Source organism: Haemaphysalis longicornis, unplaced genomic scaffold (genome assembly GCF_048455015.1).
Source record: "Haemaphysalis longicornis isolate Haplotype H1 unplaced genomic scaffold, Haemaphysalis longicornis Haplotype H1 scaffold_18, whole genome shotgun sequence".
Lineage (NCBI taxonomy): Eukaryota > Metazoa > Arthropoda > Arachnida > Ixodida > Ixodidae > Haemaphysalis > Haemaphysalis longicornis.
Genome location: NW_027526282.1, coordinates 8,201,791 through 8,226,126, shown reverse-complemented (window position 1 = coordinate 8,226,126; position 24,336 = coordinate 8,201,791). Strand labels below are relative to the sequence as shown.

Below are 24,336 nucleotides of genomic sequence, written 5' to 3'. Positions count from 1 at the left end.
AAAACCAGCACGCGCCTACACACACAGTAGGTTATTTGAAAATCAACGTACAGTTTTTGCAGCCCACAGTGCATGTCGGCATACCTTCATGCCATGACAACGTAAAGTGATGTGGTACAATACTTTCGAGCGTTCGGCACGGTTGCAACAACTGTTCTACCTTACACATGATTACGGGGAATCATAATGTCTTCTGCCAAAGCCGACAGCCCCGGAGGCCTCGAATTTGTTTGGTCGAGTGCTTTCGCTGCTATCGGTTACTAGCAGCAGGCTGTTCCCTTTGTTCGAAAGATTGCATAATACAGGAGCTGACGCCTAGCTCCGAATCTTCGCGCTCCGTACAGGACCGGCTTCGCAAGGAATGGGGCTACGCCGTCAATGTTTCTTCCATAGCGGTATCCAAAACTGTACTTTAACTCACGCTTTCAGCTAGTGTATGCAATTTTAATTCTATTACTATAATAGAAAGTTACGCACACGCAAATTCTGGTGTGGACAAGCATCAGACGTCAACCGAGCGCAAAGAAACCGCAGGGAGAGCGAGCTTGAGTGAAGCAGACGACAAATGCGAGAATCTCTCAGCCGACATTACGGTGGCACGCTTCGCAGCCCCGCCCGCGGTCGCGCTCACCGCCAATACCCCTCTCGGCACACCTCCGCTTGAAAAGAATAGAGTTTTAGCATACTGGGTACCGTCCGCTAACGCTGGGGCGGTGGGTAGCGGGGCCCGTCTGGGAAGGTGAAAATTCGTTCCGGTGGAGGAATTAGCTCCGCCGGCCGGCCTTCGCCATGCCCACGCCTTCTCTCCACTGAGGGGCAACCTCCTCACCCTCCGCGCGCGCGCATGCGCGGTCGTGTCCCGGTAACCCGCCACCGTAGCGTGAGCCTCCGCTAGCCGCTATGCTAAAACTCTCTAATGAGCGATCGATCCGATACAAAGCGCCTCGTGACTCCGCGCCGAACACATCGATTACATCGCCACATTTACACTGTGGCTATGTGCCAAAAACTTTGAGATCATAATCACCACCGCCATCATCATCATCATCATCATCATCCAAACGGCTCAAAAAGCAGAGACATCATGATTGTATTGGAGACACCATCGTAGCACTGGAGGCCTGCAGAGGCATTTTAACCATGCCAATTACGACAGTAGCACAGCGCGCTTACGCTAAGAGCGTATAAGTAAGGCGAACCAGAGTCATTGGCCCTGCCCTAGGGTACAGTAAGAGGGGAGATGACAATGGCGCAAAGAGAAAGTGATCATAAGGATGATGATAGGACAGAATCCCATCTCTGGGAGCCTACATGAGTAATTTGAGCGTGCCATTTACAACGGTAGCAAACAGCGTGTACCCTAATCGCGTATACGTTTAGCAAAGGGCGGTTGGCCAAGAAGCAGGCGCTGGCTGCAGATAGAAGCACACCCAGTCTTCGCCACCGCAACCATTACGGCGTGGAGTGTACACCGCAGACATGTATCTCTCTCGTTGTGGACACATTGTCGCAACTGAAGAGGACATACTAACGGAATATATACCATTACCCATAGAGAAGCGCAGAGCTTGAAATGAAATGTAATGATTTAGCAATGCTACACTTAAGCAGCCTTAAAGGGACACCGAAGGCAACCAGCAAGTTGGTTTCAAACGAAAAGATAACCTTACTATAGCCATTTTAGTGTTCGTTCGCCTTAAGTGCTGACAAATCGCTATACAGATGCTGATCAAACCTGACGCAAAGAGTGACTGCAGTAGCTGTTTGCGTCACGATAAACCGGAAGCCAGCACGGCAGCGGTGATATATAGCGGTCAGAAGCAACCGAATACAACGCTACCACGTACCGAGCGGTTTGATACGTTTCGGTCAAATCAGTAGTGCTTTCTTGAACTCTAACGTCCTTTTCTCCTCCGGACAGCTAAGCAAAATGTTCCTTCGTGGGATCCGTGATCATTGTTGACGCTTTGTTGAAGAAAAAAACATATTGACCTCCTGAGGGCCCGCGAATGTTGGCGTCGAACCATGCGATCGTGCGTAGCTCGTACGCTTCATCGAAAAGCGGTACGGCCGTCTTCCAGTATGGACGAGCAGCGCAAACCAGCGGCAGCGGGCAGACGTTGCACACGCGAGCTGTTTTAACCACTTTCGTTGCAAGTTCTGCGGAATAGCCAGTGGCGGCGGCACATGCCTTCACGTGCTTGTGTTTTTTTTTTATTTCTAAAAAAGCTAAGCGTGACGTAAGAGTGATTTATTCGTGTTCTCGGTGAGCTAATCTATCGATCTAGAGCAACTTATATCTTGATTTAAGTGTCCCTCTACTATGCCTACGTGACTTTGGTTTACGACATCACTGAGTGCTTTGATCACATTCAAGGTGTAATGTGTACTCAACATTCTCCATGAATTTCAACACAATGCAATGCCCAAAAAGAAGCGGGAACAAAACTGCCATTTAAAATACCGTTATATCAGTTTTCCCCACCAAAATCGATCAATCAGTATCAATCGTTCAACTCATGCTTCCTATGAAAAATAACTTCAGCTGATGCAACGGTGACAGCACTCTAGTCGGGCGGGGCTCGCACTTTTTATTTATGGAGTAATCTGTTCGGTGCCACGGCAGTTCAACTGCCAACGCTAAGTGCTGCTAACCCCAATGTTGCGGTATCGCCTTCTGGCCGGTGCGGCTGCTTGCAGACATTAATTGCAATGGCAGTGCCCAATCCACCGTGGCCTGCGCGCATAAACACGTTTGGCAAAGTATTGAATAAAGAAGTGTGTTTTTTTTCTTTTAGTTTTCAATGTTTTAAGATGGAAACCACACACACTGTATCCCAATCAGGACTCACAACCACTATGCCGCGATTTTGGGCTACTTGCTGCTGCGGGGTTAACAAGTTTATTGACCTGCTTAAAGAGAATGACGGCAGACAGACGGGACGCCGATGTCTGGTATGCTGTTGGGGAAATATCAACGCCAACAAAACGCGCTATTGCTGAGACAGAGCCAACAAAATAGGCCAACAGACACACGCTTCTCCATCAACACATGACGCACACCACCGCGGGGCCCGGGAAAGCGTAGCAGGGCCCATTTGGCTGCCCACTTGGCTGCCCAGTTTCATCTGCCCAAGCCAGGCCCACGCCCACGTATGCGCGCATGGCACTCGTTATTGACCGAAATAGAAGCCTCGTGCCGCGTGCCTGCGTGCTGGCTTGCTTTCTTGCTATCTTAATGGGAACGTCCGTTTTCTCATTTGATACACTCGACCAATTTCCCAGGGGAAGCAAACAAACTAACATTTCCTGATGAATTATAAAACAACACAAACGCCACATGTGTACGGTTATTGGGTGAAAATTAAAACAGCATCGAATAAAGGTGTTATATCGCAGAAGTCCTTCAACTGGCCCAGGTTTACAGCGCCACGACGATGTTCTGAGATTTTTTTCAGAAAAAGACTGGTTTATATCAATATTTGTTTTTTTTTCATCGTCTTGTATTAGTTGGTGATATCGCTTAATACTATTTACTCGCATCTCACATGGCGCATTTAAAGAGTGGCGAGGTTGTTAATTCCTTACAACGTACACACCAGGCAAACAAATAAAAGTAGCTATTCCAGAGTAAGTGGATGAAAATTACGAGCTTGAAGGCTTGTATAGAATCAAGCCACACTGCAAAGTATATTGACGTCATTTCGGTACTTATACGGCGACCAGGAAGGGCCCTTCTGTTCTCTCTTCCGAGCAACTGAAATTGGCGAAGGCTTCATCGACCAGATTTAGGAGAAATCCGCAAGGTGGAGAAAGTTTCTATGAAGGAATGTTTGACATCCACCTGAAAGCAGCCAAACGGCTACAAAGGAAAGCTACACAGCTTTCTCAGAAACTTCGCAGTGGAAGTAAAAAAAAAATTCGTGCTGGTCCAGGATTTGAACCCAGGACCACCGCTCCGGTTAAGCGGTGGTCCTAGGTTAGAATCCTGGACCAGGACGAATATTTCTTCAACTGCGAAGTTTCTGAGAAAGCTGTGTAGCTTTCCTTTTTCGACGTTTGGCTGCTTTCAGGTGGATGTCAAGCTTTCCTTCATAGGCGAAGGCTTCTTACTTCCGCTGAAATTCCGAGTAACAGTGAAAATGAATTCATCTGCATAATTCACCTATAAATATCATTTTGGAAGATTATCTTTGGCGTCGTTTTGAAAGTCTCTTAAGGCGTTTAAAAGAACCGGTCCCCACCTCCACCACCCACCCCAGCTGCGCTTAGGCAATAAGAACTGGTGGAATTTCAGCTCGTATTGAGCACCTAATTTCTTTTACGAGCTACCCTTAACAGAAGAATTTCTATTTGTGTTGGAATATTTGAACAGCGGAAAGGAATCCACCCATTAACAACTAATTAGTTTGTCCTGGGCCTATAATTTACATGAACCATCTAATAATGCATTTCAATTCCGTCAGCTTTCACCGCATTGCCGAGGGCACTGACTTTAGCTATTGAAGAAAATCATTTTAACAGGTCCTTTTCAACCAGTGACGCACGGGACCAATAATAAGAGAAATAAATGCCAGAGAGACTGAATGAGGATGAGATTACTGCTTTTGCGGTTTGTCGGGGTTCTTTTACGTCATCTAATACCAAGGGGTAAACATGGCAATGTTGCATTCCCAGAACCTCAAACTAATGCATTGATTTGATTTATTATGAGGTTTTACGTGACGACGCTGCACAGTCGATAAGGCGCGCCGTAGTGGAGGGCTCCGGATTAATTTTGACCATCTGGGGATCTTTAACGTGCGCCAAAATCTCGACCACATGGGTTTTTTCGCTACTCGCCTCCGTCAGAAAAGCGGCCGCCGCGGCCGGGATTCGAACCCGGTTTTTGGGTGCAGCAACACAACGCCTTAGCCGCAGCGCCATCGCGGCGGGTAAATAATGCATTGAAACAGTCAGTTCAGTTTTCACGATGATCATACAACAAAATAGTGCAGGATTACAAGAGCCTCCTAGCATTCTTTATATGTTTAACGAAAGCTGTTCCTTGTCACACTATTGATAATGATGGCGTGTTGATTTCATCGTATTTTGCCCATTATATATTTCATACAGTAATAACCGACGAGTACGTGAAAGCTTGCAAGTCGCTCACAGCATTTTCTTTAATACCGGACGGCTCCAATACACAACAAACCGCAGCTCATTAGTTCGGATGTGATACCGGACAACAAATAATAGGATGTTGTGTATCACACACTGTTCGTTGCCGAACACGAACAATTAACGCGCCCCATCAGAGCCCATAATGTCTCGCCATTGCTCATCTACTGTCGATAATGGTCATCACAGTAATGCTTCGTACGCTATCGATCCTTTGTACCACTCTCGGGCTCCACAGAAAAAAGGACGGGCGTGGACGCCAAGTAAGCGACGAAAGAGGCCGATCGCGGCGCCCATAGCGTTCATAATGTATTCCCTCGTTGATGATAGATACTCTTGTACTTTTCCCAAGCGTCTCGGAGTCATAGTCATTAGCCGTTGTCACGTTACTGCAGGAGGAAGGTCTATTACATCAGATTCAGCCATTGCGTATAAGAAATGAAGTATTTATTCCAGGGCGCTTTTTGTATTCCTTGATATTTCCACCTCTTCGCCCGTTTCTCGGTGTTCATGCTTTTCAGTCTATGTGGTTCTGTCACTTATCTTTACGGTCAAAAGTTCACTTATTAGAACATTTTTCTTCAATGTTAGCGGTAATCTTACAAGGCGCGACTGTTTACTTCCCGTCGAAAGTTACAGCTTCTATCGCCATCTGTGAAACTGGAAATGACAGATTTGTTATCCTTAATTCTAGCAAGACCGTCCGCTATACCTTATGGCGCTCTGGTTTACAATGTTTTCTTTCGAATCATAGGCGGGACAACTTGCTAATCTAGATGTATTTTCCTGAATGATGTAAGGTCGCTACTTCGCAACGTTAGCTGTCTGTGACCCGTCAACGAAAAATCTCAGAATAGTTTCCCCTATCTCTTCCTAGCTGTTTAGGCTTAGTAAAAATACAGTAGCCACGATTATGGCACAAAATAAAAGTAATGTTTTTTTAGATGATTGGACATTTCTCATGGGGCGTGGACTAATGATCGAATTCCATGACATGACAACGAAAGCGATCTGCAACGGTGCAGGCACAGACGCCTACATGCACCGTATTAGCATACACCGAATTCTTTTCGGCATCACGGAATGTCCGAACTCCGAAGTCAAACAACTACTTGGTGTTAAAACCCCGTCGACATTGCACTGGGGTCACTTGCACCTTGAATACTGCGCAACGAGCCAAACCTTCCGTGGGCCTCGTCGAAGCGGCCCATAAGTGGCAAAGAGAGAAGAGGTTAAGGAGAGGTTAAGGGGTCGACGAAAGTTTGTCTGGCCAGGCATTAAATCAGGACACAGTGACTGCGCTACTGTTTCTTCACGGATAACAGTGTCAAGGCTCCAGCTGTGACTGTAGCAGGGGTACACCCCTTGTGGCAGAAGGGGGCAGCCAGAGACAACATAGAGAGACGCATTGCGGCCAGCCAGGCAGACGCGACGTTCAGACTCCTCCACGGGCAACACCCTCTAGCATGAATATGCCCGTCTGCCACGAAGCAAAGCGAAGTCAAGAGTAATCCGAAACGATGCAGCGCTGTTGTAGCCCGCCCGGGGAAATACAGCCTATGCGACCTCTTGGTGGTCAGCGCGGAAGAAAGGACAAAGAAATGCGTGGGAGACCAGGAAGCAAGGAGGCTACGCAAAAGAAAATACCCTAAACGGCGCCGTTCCTAGAAGGCCTTCCGTTGATTTTAAATGCTGCCATTTACCTTTCTTAATTATTTTCAGAGGGGCATGATTTCTCGCACTGAGCCTTCCGTTCACCGGCCTTTGTTAACTGTTCATTCTTCAGTCGGTAAACTCTCGATATGAAGTGCACGAGAAACCGCGCCGGGAGAAATGCCACCCAGTGTCTTTGCGTGCACGAGAAAATTATTTGGGCTGGATAATTTTGTGGTTTGTAACCCTTGGAAGTATTTCCGAAGTGCTTAGCAGTATGCTGAATGAGGTTGTGCGTCCTTCTTAATTGGTTATCCTATTCTACATGCTTTCTGTGCTGACCAATGATAAGGACGTGGGGTGCTGAACCCGTTGTCAAATACGATAGTTCCTAATAATTTGCTGGTCTGGAATCGTACACGCCCGCAGTGGTCAAAAATCATTAGCTATTGTACCCTGTGAAGGGAAAGTGGATGAACAGTGAAGCTTTTTAGTACACGACATAGTGATCACAAGAAGAGACATGGGACAAGAAGAGAGCGGAGTGGGTGAGGGAACAAACGCATGTCAAGGGCGTATTAGTAGAATTTAAGAAGAAGAAAAGGGTGTGGGCCGGGCTTGTAATGCGAAGGCAAGGTAACCGTTAGTCATTAAGGGTAACAGAGTGGATCCCCAGAGAAGGAAAGCGTGGCAGGGGGCGACCGAAAATTAGATGGGCAGATGACATCAAGAAGTTTGCGGGGGTAAATTGCTCGCAGTTAGCACAGGACCGGGATAATTGGAGATCCATGGGTGAGGCCTTTGTCCTGCAGTGGGTGTAGATAGGCGGATGATTATGATGACGATGATCGTCATCATATCGGTGTCGCGCAATTTAGGCAACGACTATGATTAAACTTTATTTCTCTCCTACGGTAATGGCGTTAATCCCTAAAAAAGACAATACCACCCTCAGTTCGGCTTGGGCTACTCATCAAAGACTTAAACCTTGCTGCTGTGTAAACCCTGTCGCCACATGGTGATATCCACAGCACCCGTCGGGAAGTGCTTTGTACGCTTGCTGAAGGATGGAGGATAGAAGGACCTAATGACGGCGTGTTTAGGCGCCGAGAGCGCGGGGCCAGCAGCCTTGGCCGTCTGCAGGCGTTTATGAGACTGCTGCGCGCTAGCGGGACCTCGTTTCCGCGCGTGCAACAGATGCTGTCCTTCTCACGACCGCCGCGTACGCCGGATAACTTCGATTATGGCTTATAAGCCGCGCCCCGGTACAGGGTGGAGCTTTTTCCGGCAGCCGTAAAAGGGCGAGCCTATCAACCGAAGGGTGCACTTGTTTGCCGTTATGTCAGGAACACGCCTCGTTGGTGCGTTCATATTTTTGTCACCCGCTGCTGCAATGCCTAATACACGGACGAAATTAGTGTGGCAGAAGGGTTACTGTGAACGACATTTTCTAATGAGCTCGCGGTAGTCGAGCTTTAAATGAAGCACTATGTTTTAAAGCGTGTATAATCGCTCTATGAAATTGATCCCTTGAGTACTGCTTGTTTTATATATCCCGGTAAACGAATCGAGGACGTCCTCGCCGGCACAGTTTACATGTAACCTGCGACGTCCTAGGTGGTGGAACCTAATGTGCAGCCTTAACAAAAACATGCCAGATATTGGTTGTTGAAAGTCCATGATGAATTTTATGATCTTCCTAAGTTGTTAATTGCTCACTAACCATTACGATAGTTCCTAAAGCAAATCTTGAGCGTGACTGTTTAGGTGTTCCAATTTCGCAATATATTTATTCCAGAAATTTGAAAGAACAATTGGCTGACGATTGCGATACTGTCTAATGAAAAATTTGAGCGCACCGCTAACTGTAGTCATCTTGGTGAAAGCTCATAGCTGCTGTGTCTCAAAAAGTGATCGCGTTTTCAGCGAACGAACGACGGCTCGCGCTACCCTGGCGTTACCTCGCAGCACGTCATTGCCGACGAGCATGTCGTTGTAAATTCTGTTTGAACCTCCCGCGAAAATATCCCGGGGTTCAGATAAGCCACGCAACAAAGAGTACGATGAAGGACCGATGTACGTTTAGCTATAGCAGCGCAGGCGGGGATTAAGTGTTCTTTGTGAACTCGAAAGAATAAGGCTCTTGCTTTCAATGATGCCTGGTTTTGCATCTCCTTTCTCGGGCGTCACTAGAAGTCGCGGCGCGGTTTTCTCATACGTCTCGTGCGGCTTCGGCCATCACCTTCTGTACTCTTCCCTTGGCATACCAGCCTCCCCCTCACACTTTAGCTGTACTTTCCTCTTCCGCTTTTCTGCTCGCTCGGTCTCGTCTATCATCTGTGTCCTCTTCGTTCACGCGGTTACAACGTGACCGGCGGCGACGCGAAACCACAGGAGCACGCGCTTAAGAGCTGCGCTCCTAAAAGCTACGTGAACTATGTACAGGCATAGACCACATTTTGTAGGGGTGATGCCCTTTAGGGGCTGGGGCTGTTGGTGTCTCCTGTCGCAGCCGTCGCCGTAATCGTCGTCTCAATCGTCGTCTCATGTAGTCAAGGTACTAAAACACCGGGAAACCGTTTACTCCTCGCGTTAGACTGTAACGCGTGCTAAAAAACACAGGGACACTCGTTTATGCCTTGCGCCAGCGAGCTTAGTGTTTCTAAGACAAGAGACTTTTAAAGCAAAGCTGTATACCTCCACCCCCCGACGGTTTCACCTCCATTAGCAAAAACGCCCAGGCGCCACTTATACACTGCTTGCTTCGCCCCTCCCAAGGTTTCAAGTTAGTGCAGGTGGCCCAGGATTTTTTTGTATTATGGTTAAGACAAGACTGTGAGTGGCTTCGCAGGCGCGGTCACTGTGTTGTACGGAACCCTGATAATTGAGCGGAGTGTGGTACGACCGTCTGGCAAGTCTGCACATCGCGGAAGGTAGCGCGTCGGTGATGCGCGGGAGCGATTCACAATCCACACATGTAGTGCTATGTTTCTCTGTCGTTACTGTCGCCGTCCTCTTTCCTCGTAGGCCTAGTGCTTTACCTTCCTCCGTTTTCCTCATTGTGCTTTATTCGCTGCAGCAGTCATTCATATTTTACGGTTCTCAGCGTTCGCTCTCTGACGCCATACCCCTCGGCCCCTATTCTGCTTCGATACGACGCGCTTAAGCGCTGGAACGGGAAGTTAAGCGCTGCGCTCCAAACCGGATCTGATCAATGCATCAGACGTCCTAACATGCACAGCCAGTACTACGTGAGACTAAACCTTGTGATAAGAAATGAAAAACCTGGCAGAGTATTCCGAACGAAGTTGCAGTTTTGCAGGATGCGCAACAGTGTGTGTAAACGGGTGGTAGAACAAACTAAGACAAGAAAAGCCAGAGACAATGCACAAAGGTTTTTTGTTTCAGCTACCGCATCCATCTGGTAGAACTGCTGGAGCCAGGCTAACGTATTTCCTGTTCTTTTGAATTTTTATTCCAATGGCACAACATTTTAAAAAAAGGCTCGCGAGTAGCGGCTTCGGTAAAGTAGCTCCAACTTTCAAGCCGAAATTAAAGCGGTACCAAGGACAGAAAAAAGGATCATAGATGTATTGTTCCCCTTCGCACAGAGGGTGCATTGGCACACAGTTGTATAATGCACCACGACTTCGCTGCTCAGCCTTGGAGCGTATTAAGTGTTCAAACGCTCGAACCCACCCGCCTTCCATATTAGCACGAACACGGTACAAGGGGCTCGTCGCATGCGTGACTCCGGCTCTGCTTTGGCACCTCAGTTAGTCATACTCTGACGGTTGTGAAAGGAAACTGGAAAAGCTGCATTTCCTCTATTATGAAATTTAAGGCAATGGGATGTCAACAAGCTAGGCAGAGCCACGCATCCTTAAATTTCTCTACAAACCATTCGACGCCGGTTCGATTAGGGTGCATTTTAAGCAGCAAAATAAGTATCTCGCGAGGTCTCCCGTATTCTCATTTATTGCTGTTACTGGTCTCCTTGGAGCCCTTAAGATGGACTGCATGTCAGTTTATTTATGAATATATTCAAACGAAGGATGTACTCGGCTCTCCAAGCACCAATACAAGCGGTTGGCAGTGATAGCTTACAGAGCGATTTCTGCCGTGCAAGCCTATCTTTCGCCAGTGTGATAGCGCTCTCAGCGAAAGAAATTTATGTCGTTCCCTCGGAGGCAACGGAACGCTGCACGCCCAAAGTACACCTTACGTGACATGTCAATCCGTCAGGCTACCCATGACAAGTTCCTCGAACGGCTTAAGGCTATTCTAGCGGCTTGCCACGCAATCACTCGTCACATCCTTTGAACGCGGCACGCAGGATCGATTCTGTCGACGGCCGCGTTTTTGTTTTTGTTAGCTGAGAGAGGCGAAAAATGGAAACCTTATGTTTATCGAGATTTTGGAACGGATGAAAGATCCACAGCTGGTCAAAATGAAACCGAAGTCTTCCACTTCAGCGCCCCTCAAAGCCCACGTGTGACTTCGCTTGTTCAACACTGCAAATTTAAAGATAACACCCTTGGTAACATGCTTCAATGCGCTTTGAAGAAATTCCGGAACCCTCTTGGGGAGCCACGCGTTGTCTATGATTCGACTGGACTCGGCGATCATGCTGAATCTGGTATCGTAACAGCCGCTATTACATTCCCCTGCAGAGCCCCAGTGTCATCGCCTGGAGTACTACAAAGAAATGGGCTGAATATATCCTCCAGACTTCACCTACTGGCGCCAAATAACGATGTCGTCGAGGAGTCGACGTGTCCACCCCTCCACTTTATCGCGTCAGAAAGGCTGCTTTTGCGGTATGTTTGCGGAAGCCTGACGCCGGAGAAGTATTACCCACACGTACGTCAACGCTTAGGGGTGGAGCCGCACACACACGCTGCACTCAACATTCTCAGCGTCGTTTGCCGTGGTCGGAATAGAGCCATGGCCCCTCACGTTACGAAGCCAATGTGTATCCGACTGCACCATTCCGACATTGTCTGCGATGTGTAGGGGGGGTGGAGGGGGGGGGGGGGGGAGGGTGGCGCTTAGCTTTCTCGTCAGGGATTTGTTGGCTGTCGTCTGAGTTAGGAGTTTGACTCGCAGGCTGTTTTCACTCTAATCGTAGACGCTTTGACTTTGATTACAGTGGCTTTGACGTACGCCCTTCGCCATTTTATTTTCGCGCGCAAGAAAGCTTCAAGTTTCATCCATCGTCGTCGTTAGATTGAGGGGATTAGATTTTCTTGGAAAAGATAGATCTATGAAACCAAATGAAAATATCGCCCCGATTATAGTTGGAAGAAAGAGAATCCTAAAAATTCACAGACACGGAGAAGGAGAGGGAAAAGGGTTCGCCTCAGACACAAGTTTTACAGACTACTGCAAAATAACATAAATTTATAGACTTACGGTAACGGTCTGGCTTGGGTGGAATTGATTAGGTCGATTGTGCTAAATAACACGCGGAAATTGATTCCGTCAAATGTTGTATATACACCCGTCCTAATTTGTCCATTTATTCGAAAACAACAATTACGCAATAGAAATTAATTGTTTACTCCATCTCAGCCGCTCAAAACCTTGGACAGCCTTTATCTCAGCTTGTGATTGAGCTGTCGGTTGCGGGCGGCCCCAGGTGTGCTTTTTTTACGGCGATGGACACAGCAAAAATGTTCCGGCAAACAATCGGCAAGGCAGCGACGCCGGAACAAACGACCGCGCGTAAGAGAAAACATGAAGCGCACTCAGTCTCCATGCGGGGAAACTGAGAAGTTCGCGAGCCGTGCTTCCGTAATCAAGTCTCTTTGAATGAATGTCTTTGCACACAAAGCGTCCACCGAGAAGGTAACAATTTGCAGAGCCGTCGAAACTCGGGCGGGTTTATTTGCACATTTATACACCTGCAAACAACACGTCCGCCGGGCACGTCACAAGGAAGGGCTCAAAACACATGGATTGCCTAGCAACCGGTTAGCGAATAGCCATACGCGGGTACAGGTAAAGAACGGCAATGGTTCATGTAATTCATCACTCCACCGAAGCGACGGATGTGGGTGTCAACACGAACGGGCGTTTTCAGGAGAGACTGCTCTTAAAGGTGTGATGCAGACAAAATACTAGGTTGTTTTACTCGAAAGATTTGGTGTTTTATAGTGCCCCCAGCGCGTGTCTGTCAGCAAACAGTGCTTTATTCGCTGCGAAAGTAATAAATCAAAGTTAAAATTTTGAAACTCCCGCCATATCGTGCGTTTCGTGACATATTCTATGACGTAACCAGGACAGGTAGTCAAGCGAACGTTAGGGCGCTGTTAAGTCTGCGGCGGACTGCGGAACCTTGTGCATCGTCATTCCTCCTACATGACTCCATTAAGCTGCGCCGGACCGCTGTACGCCCTTGCTTTGTTTTCGACCGCATTTGCACCTGGCTTTTTTTAATACGACAGAATGTTACCACTTCGTGAAAAATGGGGAATGTTCGACAAACAGGGCCACGTAAGAAAATGTAGCTTATGCCAATCAGTCGGCGTCGTGTAAGAGCACTCCAAAGCGTCGGACTGCTGTGCAGCTAAAACAAGCATAGTGAGTCCAGTAACAACAGCAATACGCACTGGTACTTCTATGTGCAGGTGTAACTTCGTAACTTTTATTGTTTATTCCGCTATTATTACTGCTATAGAATGAATATGCATTACATTTAGGCGAAAACAGCTTGTTCTATTTGCTTAGGCCTAAGTTTCTTTCGCTATTGCCGGCCTCAGCCAATCGCTAGATTGTGCAAATGACGGGCATATGTTCTGTTGCGGGAAATGAGCTAGTGAGTCGCATGGCCGCTCCTTTTCTTCCTACTTATATACGTTATTCGAGCTACGTTAACGTTAAAGTGTTGTCAGTATGATTCTAGCGAGAAAATATTTCGAATGAACCAACCTTATGTTTTGTCTATATGGCCCCTTTAATAACTGACATCGTCCGTTTTTTTCTCACAAAAATTATTTGTTGTCGCAGCACCAATTTGTAAGCTAATGAAGTCCACCAAATCGCGCAACTAACTTGTGTCACGTTCAATATACTCGCAGTTACGCACCTCTTAGCGCCGCGCGGAGGAACAACCGAGCAACCACGTGAGTGCATTGTCACTGGTTACGTAGGGCTCCGCAAGATGGCGGTAGTTGTTCGTGCTAAGCAAATGATTGTGTTGGACGTTCCAAACTCTATCCAATCGAACGCAAAGTAATGCCTGACTCTAATGTGATTGCTATTAATAACACATGTGTTGACACCACCGTTCAGAATCGGGTTGAAACGAAGCAGACGACGCGCCGGTGTTTTATTTCTTTTTTTTTCTGTGGCGTGCGGGCGCTGCGTCACAAGCTGCGCCATGTTCGTGGCGCTTTGGCTATGTCCATGGCCGTACCCAGTGTTGCCAAGCAATGAAACTGACAACTAACGTTTTAGTGAATACAAGCTATAGCCTGGATGCGGGTCCGCATAGCATTTTGTATCATGGGCCAAGGCGATAAGAGTCAAAAAAGTTGGTACGTATTAAGGCTATTTTGCCTGTTGATGGACTTGTAAAAAGTACTCGCCCAAGAGAAAGGTCGACCTCCCATTACGCTGCACGTGTTTCCCTTTCTGGCACCATATAAGGCCGCCCAATTTAAACAAGATTACATTCCTTTAAGGGAAAGCCGCAACTCATTTTAACTGCCTGAAATACCTACGAAAATCTATTTGAGCGTAAACATACCCGAATTCTATCGATAAACGGGTAAGAAAACAAATGAAGGGGAATGTGTAACACTGTATACAAACCAAACAGGGAAATGCGCGAGACCATCGCTGAAGTAAGGTTAGTGGAGTGTGGTTACCTCGATGATTTTGTTCATCGAACTGAGTGCGACAAACACGGTGTCTCACTACCTCCGCCACTGAAGAATGAATACGTTAAACGTAGTTCGTTGACAACAATAAGACCTGCATTCGGACTTTAGCCCCATTTCAGAGATGGCTCCGTTTTGAAGATCTTTAAGCCTGCTTCAGTGAAGGTGTTTGCAGGCCAGATTAAAGTAAAAAGAGCTGACTCTGGTGATTTTTTCGCAAACAAAAGGAATAGATGTCTTCTCTCATATATCAGAACCTTCCTACCAAATCCTTTTCAAATCGCTGCACACTCAACTCCCACCAGAAAGTTAACGTAAGCTACGCCATGGGAACGTAAACATGAGGATTCAAAGGGTAGTGTGCGGACACAAATGACAGGAGGAAGGGTGCCCACCTTTCCCAACAGGCCATTCTCGAATGGCGAGCAAAAAGTCTGGCGCCCCTAGTAAGATGCAAAATTAAGGACCCAGTGCTTGAACCGGCTCTCTTTCTTGTACGGCGATTACCGCGGTCTTGGTCCTGAGCTTAGTTGCTCGGAGAGTACAGGTGCTGTCCCGGGTTCATACATAAAATACTCGCATACCTGAACTCTGCAGATCGCTGACGTCACGATGTAGACGCATGTACGGGAATAGCAAGTTACCCCTGCAATTCATGACGTGTTTTGCATCCTGATCATGTACCAGCCCACCACTGTGCGGCTCTGAGGGCAGCGAATTTACGGAAAGAAAAGCTTCGAGGAGAGTCGGTGCCTGCGTAATCCCATGGTGAGGGAATGAGCTTTAGATAATTAAGAGCTTGGCGTGTTCGCGTTTTTTTTCACGCCCACCAGCGGTGGGCGTGAAACAACGCCACAAAAAACATTGTTTAGCAAGAATTGTCGCATGGAAAGTTTTCAATAAACATAAACACAGATACTCAGTGGTGAGGAAACGTGCGCTGCTAATGTTTTAAAGAAGAAAGAAAAAAATGACAATTTTTTATTCTGAAAGCTGCAGGTTAAGTACACGTTATGTAATCTCGGTGAAGCCGTTCTGTTTTAAGCGGCAAGCTGCTGTTTATTTTGTTGTGCTAGCTGCCAGTAAGCGTTTAGTGAGTGCTCTGTTACCTACAGTACATACTCCAGACTGATGTGCTTCGGCCATGTAGCTCTCTCTCTTTTCTGGCTAAACGACGGCGAAAACTATAGTAAAACAAAGACCGACCATTTGAATTAGTTGCCTTGCATTAGACAACTGATAACACAGCCACAGGGAAGCAAAACTGCCGACCCAGAGCAAAGTTGGTTTGAACCTTTTGTGACACTTTGTGCTACAATATAATATGGCGCAAAGCCGACTAAGGGCTCTACAATATAATAGACCGATAATGGTTGGGAACCGTATGCTTAAGGCAAAGATTGTGCTTAGGGTACTCGGTATTTCGCCATGAGTCTTGATGCTTGAAAATTTATCCCTTACTTAGGGTGGAAATTCTGAATGGGTTGCAAAGCTGTGAATTCTTTATTAGTTGTTATTTGGCACAATGGCGTTATTACGATTACATACCTAATCAATCAAACGAAAACAGTGACCAAGAGGAAATTCGATGCAATGTTTCTCTAATTACCTGAGCGCTAAAACGAAGTAAGGGTTGGTGCAATCCCTTTGGTAACGAACAGATTTAGGCACTTAGATCCGAAACTCTTATTAGAAGTACCTTACACTGCCGGGTGAAACGGCGAAACAACAGTGGAAGTGGTGGAAAAGGATAAGAGAGACTAATGTAATGGAATCTAGCTGCTCAAAAACTTCAGTTTTATTTAAGACTAGGTGCATTCATCGCAATATTACCCCAAGTAAAGTAATCAGTTGTTATTTGATTTGAACTAAAACTCGGCGTAACGTTCGCCTAAACAAGGAAACATTGGTGAGTACCGTACTAAAGATAACCAACACACAAGCGAGACATCGTGCCTAATGTTTCGTCTTTAAGGTACCTTTTCAACCACTTCAAGACCACAAATCGCCATTTTGTAGTAATCGATGAGGTGTGCGCGGTATGTTTTCAAGAAGCATTTCTCATTTGTCATCCGAAAAATACTTTTCCTGTTTTATTAAGAAACTACCGTTGCTTGCGGGGGTTTCAAAATTTCCCAAGTAGTTTCTTGGTACCCCGTTCGGCGTAATGCCATCATGGCGCACGTTCAGTATGCGAACCGAACTGTTATGTGGCTATTAAAAAAAAAAGGATTCCAGAAGTTTGTTTTCAACCAAAAAATAATGTTTAATTCAATCTGTTCGGGCAAATATCGGCGCAGTATTAAGACTATGATAAATTCGGGCCAACGAACGAGGGCGTGGAAAATTTATTGTGGGTTTCTTCGGGTAGACGTGAGCATAGTATAATAGTGGGAAATGTGTTTGGGCTCTATGCGCCGGTGATCTGAAAGTAAAACCCATATTACGGGGAGCGGGGCAGATGAGGGAAACAATTCCCGTCATAACGACGGCATACAAATCAACAGTCCTCTTTCAAATGTATTATTTACATCTTTTAAATTACAAACTGTTCCCACAGTTCTGTGCCGGATAATTGGATGGATTATCCACTTGCACATGTATAATCTACCTCATTTGTCGCTTCAGACAAGGTTTATCTTAAAGAACTGAGTTTTTTAGGTCATTAGCCATGATGAGATCAGTAAGCTCCGTCAATGGACGTGGTTAACAAAGAGAACACCAAGATATTTGGCATCATTGCTCCTAAATGCAAGCAACTGTTGAAACATAGTCGAAGTGTGACTTGGTGGGATGTTGCTAAAGGATAAGATGACTGCTTTATTGATATTATCTTTTTTCTGCCCACTGTTGCATCGGGTAGGACAGCTGTAGAATTAGTTGAGCAGGAGTAGACGTTCAGTAACCTCGTTACCTATATAATACAGGACTCGACCATTGGGATAAAGATGCATATTAAAAAATTACGTTGCTACGTATGTCGTTATGTAGAGCCAAACGAGCAGCTATTGGAGGGGACAGCATTCAGGGGGTCCTTGAGAAGGCGTTTCCAGCTGACGATTTAACAGAAATCTGTACAAACTGTATACTCGTGTAAAAAAAATTAGAAGCCCATTGAACTTGGGGAAGGGCTGCGCCATTAGGCGTCTAGTTCGCACAATTAGTTACATTAAATAAACCCGTCAAATACTTTCAAATGAAATAAATAAAGGCGTGGCTTAAATACGGTTACATATATGTAAGTTGCAGGAAAATGCGTGTATAGGTTGTTTCGGCTTACGGTTTTAAGCCCACGGCGATATTTGCCGAACATTCAAATGGTCGATTAACTAAAAGTGCTCCGTCGCATTTCTACAAGCTGCGTGTTACAATAGCTTTCACGAGTGGAAGATTTAAGGAGTGAGCCCGTGGATGAGAACGCGTTGTTAATAATCACTTTAATTGGGCGAAAATATTTTGACATGTTTCCATGAGGGTTGAATTTGATTTTCGAAACACTATCACGAACTAACGGGAGCTCCAAGACATTACCGCCCAAGACGTGCATTTAAAATGGCGTGGGATCCAGCATCCTAGTTTTGGTACCTAAGTTCCAGATAACATTTTAGATGCGCAGCTCGCTCACTCGAACACGCTTGATCAAGGAGTTGTAACTCATGCGCCTGTTACGAAGGTGTGAGAATAGTTGCGCGCCCTCATAGCAGTGAATTGGCTCACTTGAATATGGACCTGCAGTGCACGATGGCTGGAAGCAGAACCACGGCGCACAACACCACCAGGAAAATCAGCTTGCTCGCCATCGGGTCGCTCGGTCGGCTGGTCGAGGGGAGTTTCTGCGCGGTAGGAAAGAGCACCGGCACTGGAATGTGAGACACCAGCGATTATACCGTACGGAGAGCAAGGCACATTTTATAGTGGAGCCAACTTCAAAAGAGAGAGGGCGCCATGAAACTCCACTGCATCGGGACTTCGTTTTTCTCATGGGAGCCGACGCACTGTGGGCTGCGGTGACATTTAGAGCAAGCCCCGGGATCCTTGTAGCGGATTACTACGTTGTACTTGTTCAGGGGCGGGACTAGGGAGGAAAGCTAGGACGCCTTATGCACTTCGGTCCAGACCGGCGCTTGCTGGGACACGAGAACTGCTTGTTTTATGCAAATTTTGTATGTATTTTTAATGATGTAGCCCAGCGCGTGACATCTTTTGACGAACATAGGTCACGTCGATCATCTAGCCGTGCCACGCCCTCAGCCTTCCAACAACGGAGAAGTGTCTTGGTCAATGATCTTAATATGCATTTCGATCCTTTACGAGTACATATTCGTACGCGTGTGTGCTGTCGCACATATCGTTACTCGTACAGGAGTGACCATGACCGAATATGATACGAATATGATACTAAGCTGGAATAATTTAATTGGCCTTCAACCTATACCATGTCCCCAAACCAAAGTCACTAGAGGCTATAAGGCAGCTTACAAACGCGGCGCATTGTTAATATTGAGTTCGAACCCCACCCCTTCTTGGCTCTAAAAAACGTTCTCTCTCCCTCTATATCTCTCTCTCTGCCCACGTGCCTAGGTAATACTAAATTTGTTTTTGGACTCTATTTCTATGCCTCAAATTTACTAAAAGAAAGTGTACACCGTCTTGTTAGCCCCAAAATAAATTTGCCTTACCATGTTGACATGACCGTAGAGTACGCCTATCGATAGGGGTAGAATTTAGACTAGCTTTACCAACTGCAGTATTATGCTGGGGTGTATGTGGCTCGACCCATAAGAACGTACACAGCCGTACCTGCTAGAGATTGACTCGCTACTTCACGCTACGCTGCAGAACGACTTAGTTTCTCGTTCACAGCAACGAGTCATAGCGAATGAGAAATTTTTCGCGAAGTGGAAGTAAGAAACGCTATACCACCCTTTGATATAGCGCTCCTATTTAACCATCTTGGATGGTGATTGGTGATATTTTTATCTAAATTGTAAGAAAGGAAGCTTTAGATGTGTATTTGAAACGCTGCCGGGGTTCGATCTTTTGTTCCTAGTCTTCTAGCAGCAGCCTTACGCTTGCGTGCTGGACTGCTGCTGGTCTATATATACGCTTGTGGTATGCGCACCATGCGGCCGTACAGAAAATATAGGGTTTTTGCAGACACCGCAACTCTTCCGCATCACGAATAAATTGACTGCCGTTAGGAAAGATGAGGAAAAACTGGTTTGTTGCATACGGAAGAAGCGGTGTACTCGACAGACTGTTCTTGAAAGAGATTAGCGTTGTTAACTTTAAACCGATCACACAAACATCCGCACCGATAGACCGACCAAATTGTTCAACGCACACCCATCGGGGTTCGCAGTCTTCTTCTACGGAAGCAATTATTGAATTGAGTTTCATGGAAGAAACGTCGGAAAATAAACCCTATTAACTGCAGCATTCTTTCCATGGTTTGGGGCTTTGGCTGAGCAGTGATTCAGGGCCTGGTCGAAGTTAGTGGCCTCTGGTATCGTTCTACAACTAGCACATCTCATTCGCTCCGTTACGGGGCTACCCGTTACGACGCGCTCAGATAACTCTTTCGCAAACGGGCTCATCTGGAGTGCATTATCGTGAGGGGCAGAGGATTCGAACGCCCCAAATACCTGTTAGGTATCTACAACCTTCCCCTTCGGTGGATTCTCCCCTCGCACCTTTAGGTTCTTGAATCTATGCCTTACAACGATGGACAGTTTCCAGCGCAGTTCAAAGTTTCTGCAAGCCGCACAAAATTACTGGCACAGCATATGCATTCCGTCTGCGAAGTGTCTGTGATTGGTTCCAGGCCCTGACCTAATTTGAGTAAGTAATCAAGGAGATCTCTTAACGTGCATCTCAACGTTGTTTGGTGGCCCGAACACGCTTGCATCAATCGCAGGTGTTGGAGGGCTGAAGACAATTATTATTTGGGAGCGTGTGCGATTATGCGGTGTTGCAGCAAGGGGAAACCTCATTACGGATTTATTTGAAAAGTAGGGGCAAGCAAATTTTAGTCTTATCACCTTGCGGTATAAAACCGCTACGCTTGCTTCCTTTGAAAGGGTGTTGCGGGGCGTGGGGGAGGGTTCCTTTCGAGTTATTTTCGTACCACCGGTGCCGGGAGGTTACAGTTTCTGACTGAAAGGTCTGGTGTGCTTACACAAGAGCGATAACTACTCGTCAATTCAGCAGGTGATAGTATAAGTGCGCAAAGGACGTCTCAGGGGGCTGCTCAAGGTAGAGTGCACTTCAGCGGAAGCTTTGACGGCACCTTAATTATTTCTAGGAACTGAGGCGGAATTTAAAGGGGCCCTGAAAGGCATTTTGAGCACACTAAATGAACTAGCGCAACCGTTAGATTGGGTCGTCAACGTCCTCTGTGCCAAGTATTACTCTTTTACGCGCAGCGGAAAGCTCACACTTTTGTTCCAAAGTTTGTCGTTTTTTTTTCACCCTTCCCTTCGTGTTTTTGGACGCCGCCATCTTCACATGTCTACATCATCGATTCCCAGATGTTCGTCATGAGCTAGACATCCTGCTATTGGGCGGCTTTTTCACGCACTTCCGGCAAAGAGATGAGTCGTCCGCTCAGCGTCGGCTCGCCGGCTGATCTGCCAGCGGAGTGCCGGAGTGCTTGGACATTTTACGACAAACGAAACAAGTGTAAAACAAACGCTTAACCGTTTGTATTGAATGCAACACGGCCATAACACGACATGGATATTCTGTTACCTGAGTACGTTCCATAAAGAAAGCGTTGAAGCCCCGTGGCACTTCTTTCGTGCAATCGCAGAGAACGCCCTGAGCCGAATGCCTGGGTTTGACGCACACATTTTATTCAACTTCAAAACAATCCAGAGATGTGTTTCTAACGAACACAACGTCACAACATGCGTTGCAAGTCTGAACCACGATTGACAGAGGATGGGTTGCCTCCTGTCCGTCGTAAATTCGGTACTCACCTCGCGCGCGCTTTGCGGGGACGAACAGCAAGTCACTTAACTCTGGCGCACAAGCCGAGATGGCTTTTAGCCACGCACACTGCACATACCGCATGCGAGGTTGAGTCGTACGTCGCTCGAGAAAGATAATCCAGACCTTGGCAAGCACTATCCACCCGCAGAAGCACAACGTCGCATTTCATCGCGAAACAAAGGCGTCCACAACACACACACCATCGCCTCCTGTAATGCCAAACGCATCTCGCACTTCCCAATGGGAGTGAGTGGTACGCCTGCAGTGCCCACATGTCGCGAAGTGGGGCCCCAAGCTGAACCGGGATCATGCAACCGTAACTGACTTCTGGAGCGGCTTGTGCCTTGTTGCCAAGGCAACCGATGTTTGAGATTGTCAAAGAAATGGCGCTCGCTCCAGCGCTAGGAACACGGCCGCTGGATGAAAGGCGCACTGGCGTGCGCTCTCATCCAGCGGCCGTGCTAGAAAGCTCAGAGCCGCGGTGAAGCATGTTTTGCCAACGTTGCCGCTCTCCACCACGCGTCGCCCCAAGCTGAACTGGTCACATGATTGAAGCGCTTTGTGGACGGGTTCTGTATCGGTTTAATATGACTTTTTCACATGCCGCCGGCAGGAATTACCACCGCCGCAAAATAAGACCCGGCACCAATGGGGGCCACTACTGATACGGTGCTTTTAGGATAAACAGTGCGCGGTGCATCAAGGGAAGGAGCGCACGACCCTCCCCATGCGGCTGCGAGTTCGTCGCCGATAAAAAGTCATGTGCCGCCAGCAACGCACACCGCGAAAGGGCAAGGCCAGGCCGCCGCATACATGCGGCCAGATTTTTCGTTCGCTTTTCCAGCCTGGAGCGGAGTGCGGGATTCATGGTGTCAACAAAGCTTGCCCGCAGCAGACGACAGTCTGAGCAGCGCAATAGCGGAAGTACGTCACCGCTGCGGAGCGCAGCATCATGGGAGGCAAGGCTCTCGCGCCGTCAACAGCGGAGAGTAGTCGAAAGGAGGAGGAAACGCGGAGCGACGATAATGCGCGGTTTTTGATTTACGATTTCTCAGCTAAAACTCATCGCTTTAACAAAATTCTTGCGGGAGGAGATTGCAAAAACATTGCTTTATTTGGGTACATGTACATCCATGCATCGGCGGAAGGTATTTCAGGACCCCTTTAAAAGAATGTTGTGCGAAACCAGAGTGCTAACCTTTCACCCCGCTGACGTCACTGTCCTTGCCATCGGTTCAGTGGAGGTGATGTGCGGAATTTAACGGTCGCCTAAGAGTAGTTTGATTTTCATTTCTCATTCCATCCTAGCATTATTTTATTGCTGAAACTGAGATGTGCAGACTGTGTTGGATGTCACCATTTCTAAGCCTCGCAATATTTGGTCACCTTGGTGCCCTCCTCAACAACGCCTTCAATCAGCAATGCTTCCCATTCAGACATTCGCGTTTCGTTGGTTTGGATCTTGCGTAGTTGGAGATGCCAGCACCTGGATTGAGCTGTGGACGATGGCCCTTGATACGGGCTTCTTTCTTCCAAAAAGGGTTATTCGCGTATACGCTCCAGCATTTTCGTAACGGTCATTTAACGCCGCCCACAAAACATCATTTTCCCCGTGTTTTAACGGCGTGTTCAAGGCGAGTTGATTAGGATGCGTTAAATCCGTAGAGGCCGGCGCCGCTGCATCTTGATGGCGCGTGTAAAACGTCGACCTGAAACGCGTATCGCGGTATCTGCATTTTAAGGCTGCTTTAAGCCTCCGGAAAGGCCAATTAAAGTCTAGGCGGGTGGCTGCGTCATTACTGAAAGCCGCACAAGGAGGAAACCCCAGTACGAGGGCCTAGCACGTGACAAGCTGATACCGAAGCGTGCCTCCATAATCCCATGGTGCGCGCCAAGATGCTGAGAATACTAATTACCACGAGGAGACACTATTTTTTTTATGTTATTGGCCCGAGACGGCCAGTTTATACGACGGATGAGTCCCGTCCCGCTTAACTTTCTCGCCTCAGCTGCACTGTGAATTCCCAATGCGTCAGTTAGATTCGTCGTTTTTATGCAGTTTGGGAAAACGTTGGGCCTGGAAGTATAGGCGCCTTTGTGACAAATGCAAGGAAAAAGGGAACAAAAGGATAAAAACAGAGATCGAGGTTTGTTTGTACCAGCCTCAAAAATAAACCAAGCCGCCTAAGCTAACGAAACAAGCCCTGTAAGTATAAATATGCATGGAGAGGACATTATTCCCAAATCAGGAAGTTATGAATACAGGACGTCCTCCTTGTTCCAGTCATAGTTTTCATTGCAGCTGTTGAACGTGATATTCTAATGAAGCCTGGATGCTACCCTGGATCAAGACTGCATGACAACCGGTCCACGTCTAACGCGAGGTGGGACACTCCGAACTGGTACCGTATTTAATCGAATACAAGGCGAGGTTCTCCTTTTTCCAAAATCCGTAGTCTAAAAGTCATACCCCTCCCTATATTCGAAGATCAGTAAACGTATATGGCAATTTTTTTACTCTCCAAACTGTACCTTTGCCTTGTAATCGTCACCGCATTATAATTGAATAAATACGGTATCTGCATGGGTCACGAGCCGCAACGTAGTCGAGGGCTTTGAATTGCTTTCTACCACATGCGGG

General features: G+C 47.0%; 1 protein-coding gene across 2 annotated transcripts in view; it reads right to left on the bottom strand.

Annotated features, from left to right (window-relative positions):
• The window catches only part of LOC144166612 (uncharacterized), a 199,870-nt gene that overhangs the window by 8,308 nt on the left and 167,226 nt on the right, over positions 1-24,336 (bottom strand). For both annotated transcript variants that reach the window (XM_077696152.1, XM_077696153.1), the window contains exon 2: positions 18,420-18,535. In XM_077696152.1, the coding sequence (XP_077552278.1) occupies positions 18,420-18,502 (83 nt within the window). In that variant the 5' untranslated portion in view covers positions 18,503-18,535. The remainder of the gene's footprint in view (positions 1-18,419; positions 18,536-24,336) is intronic.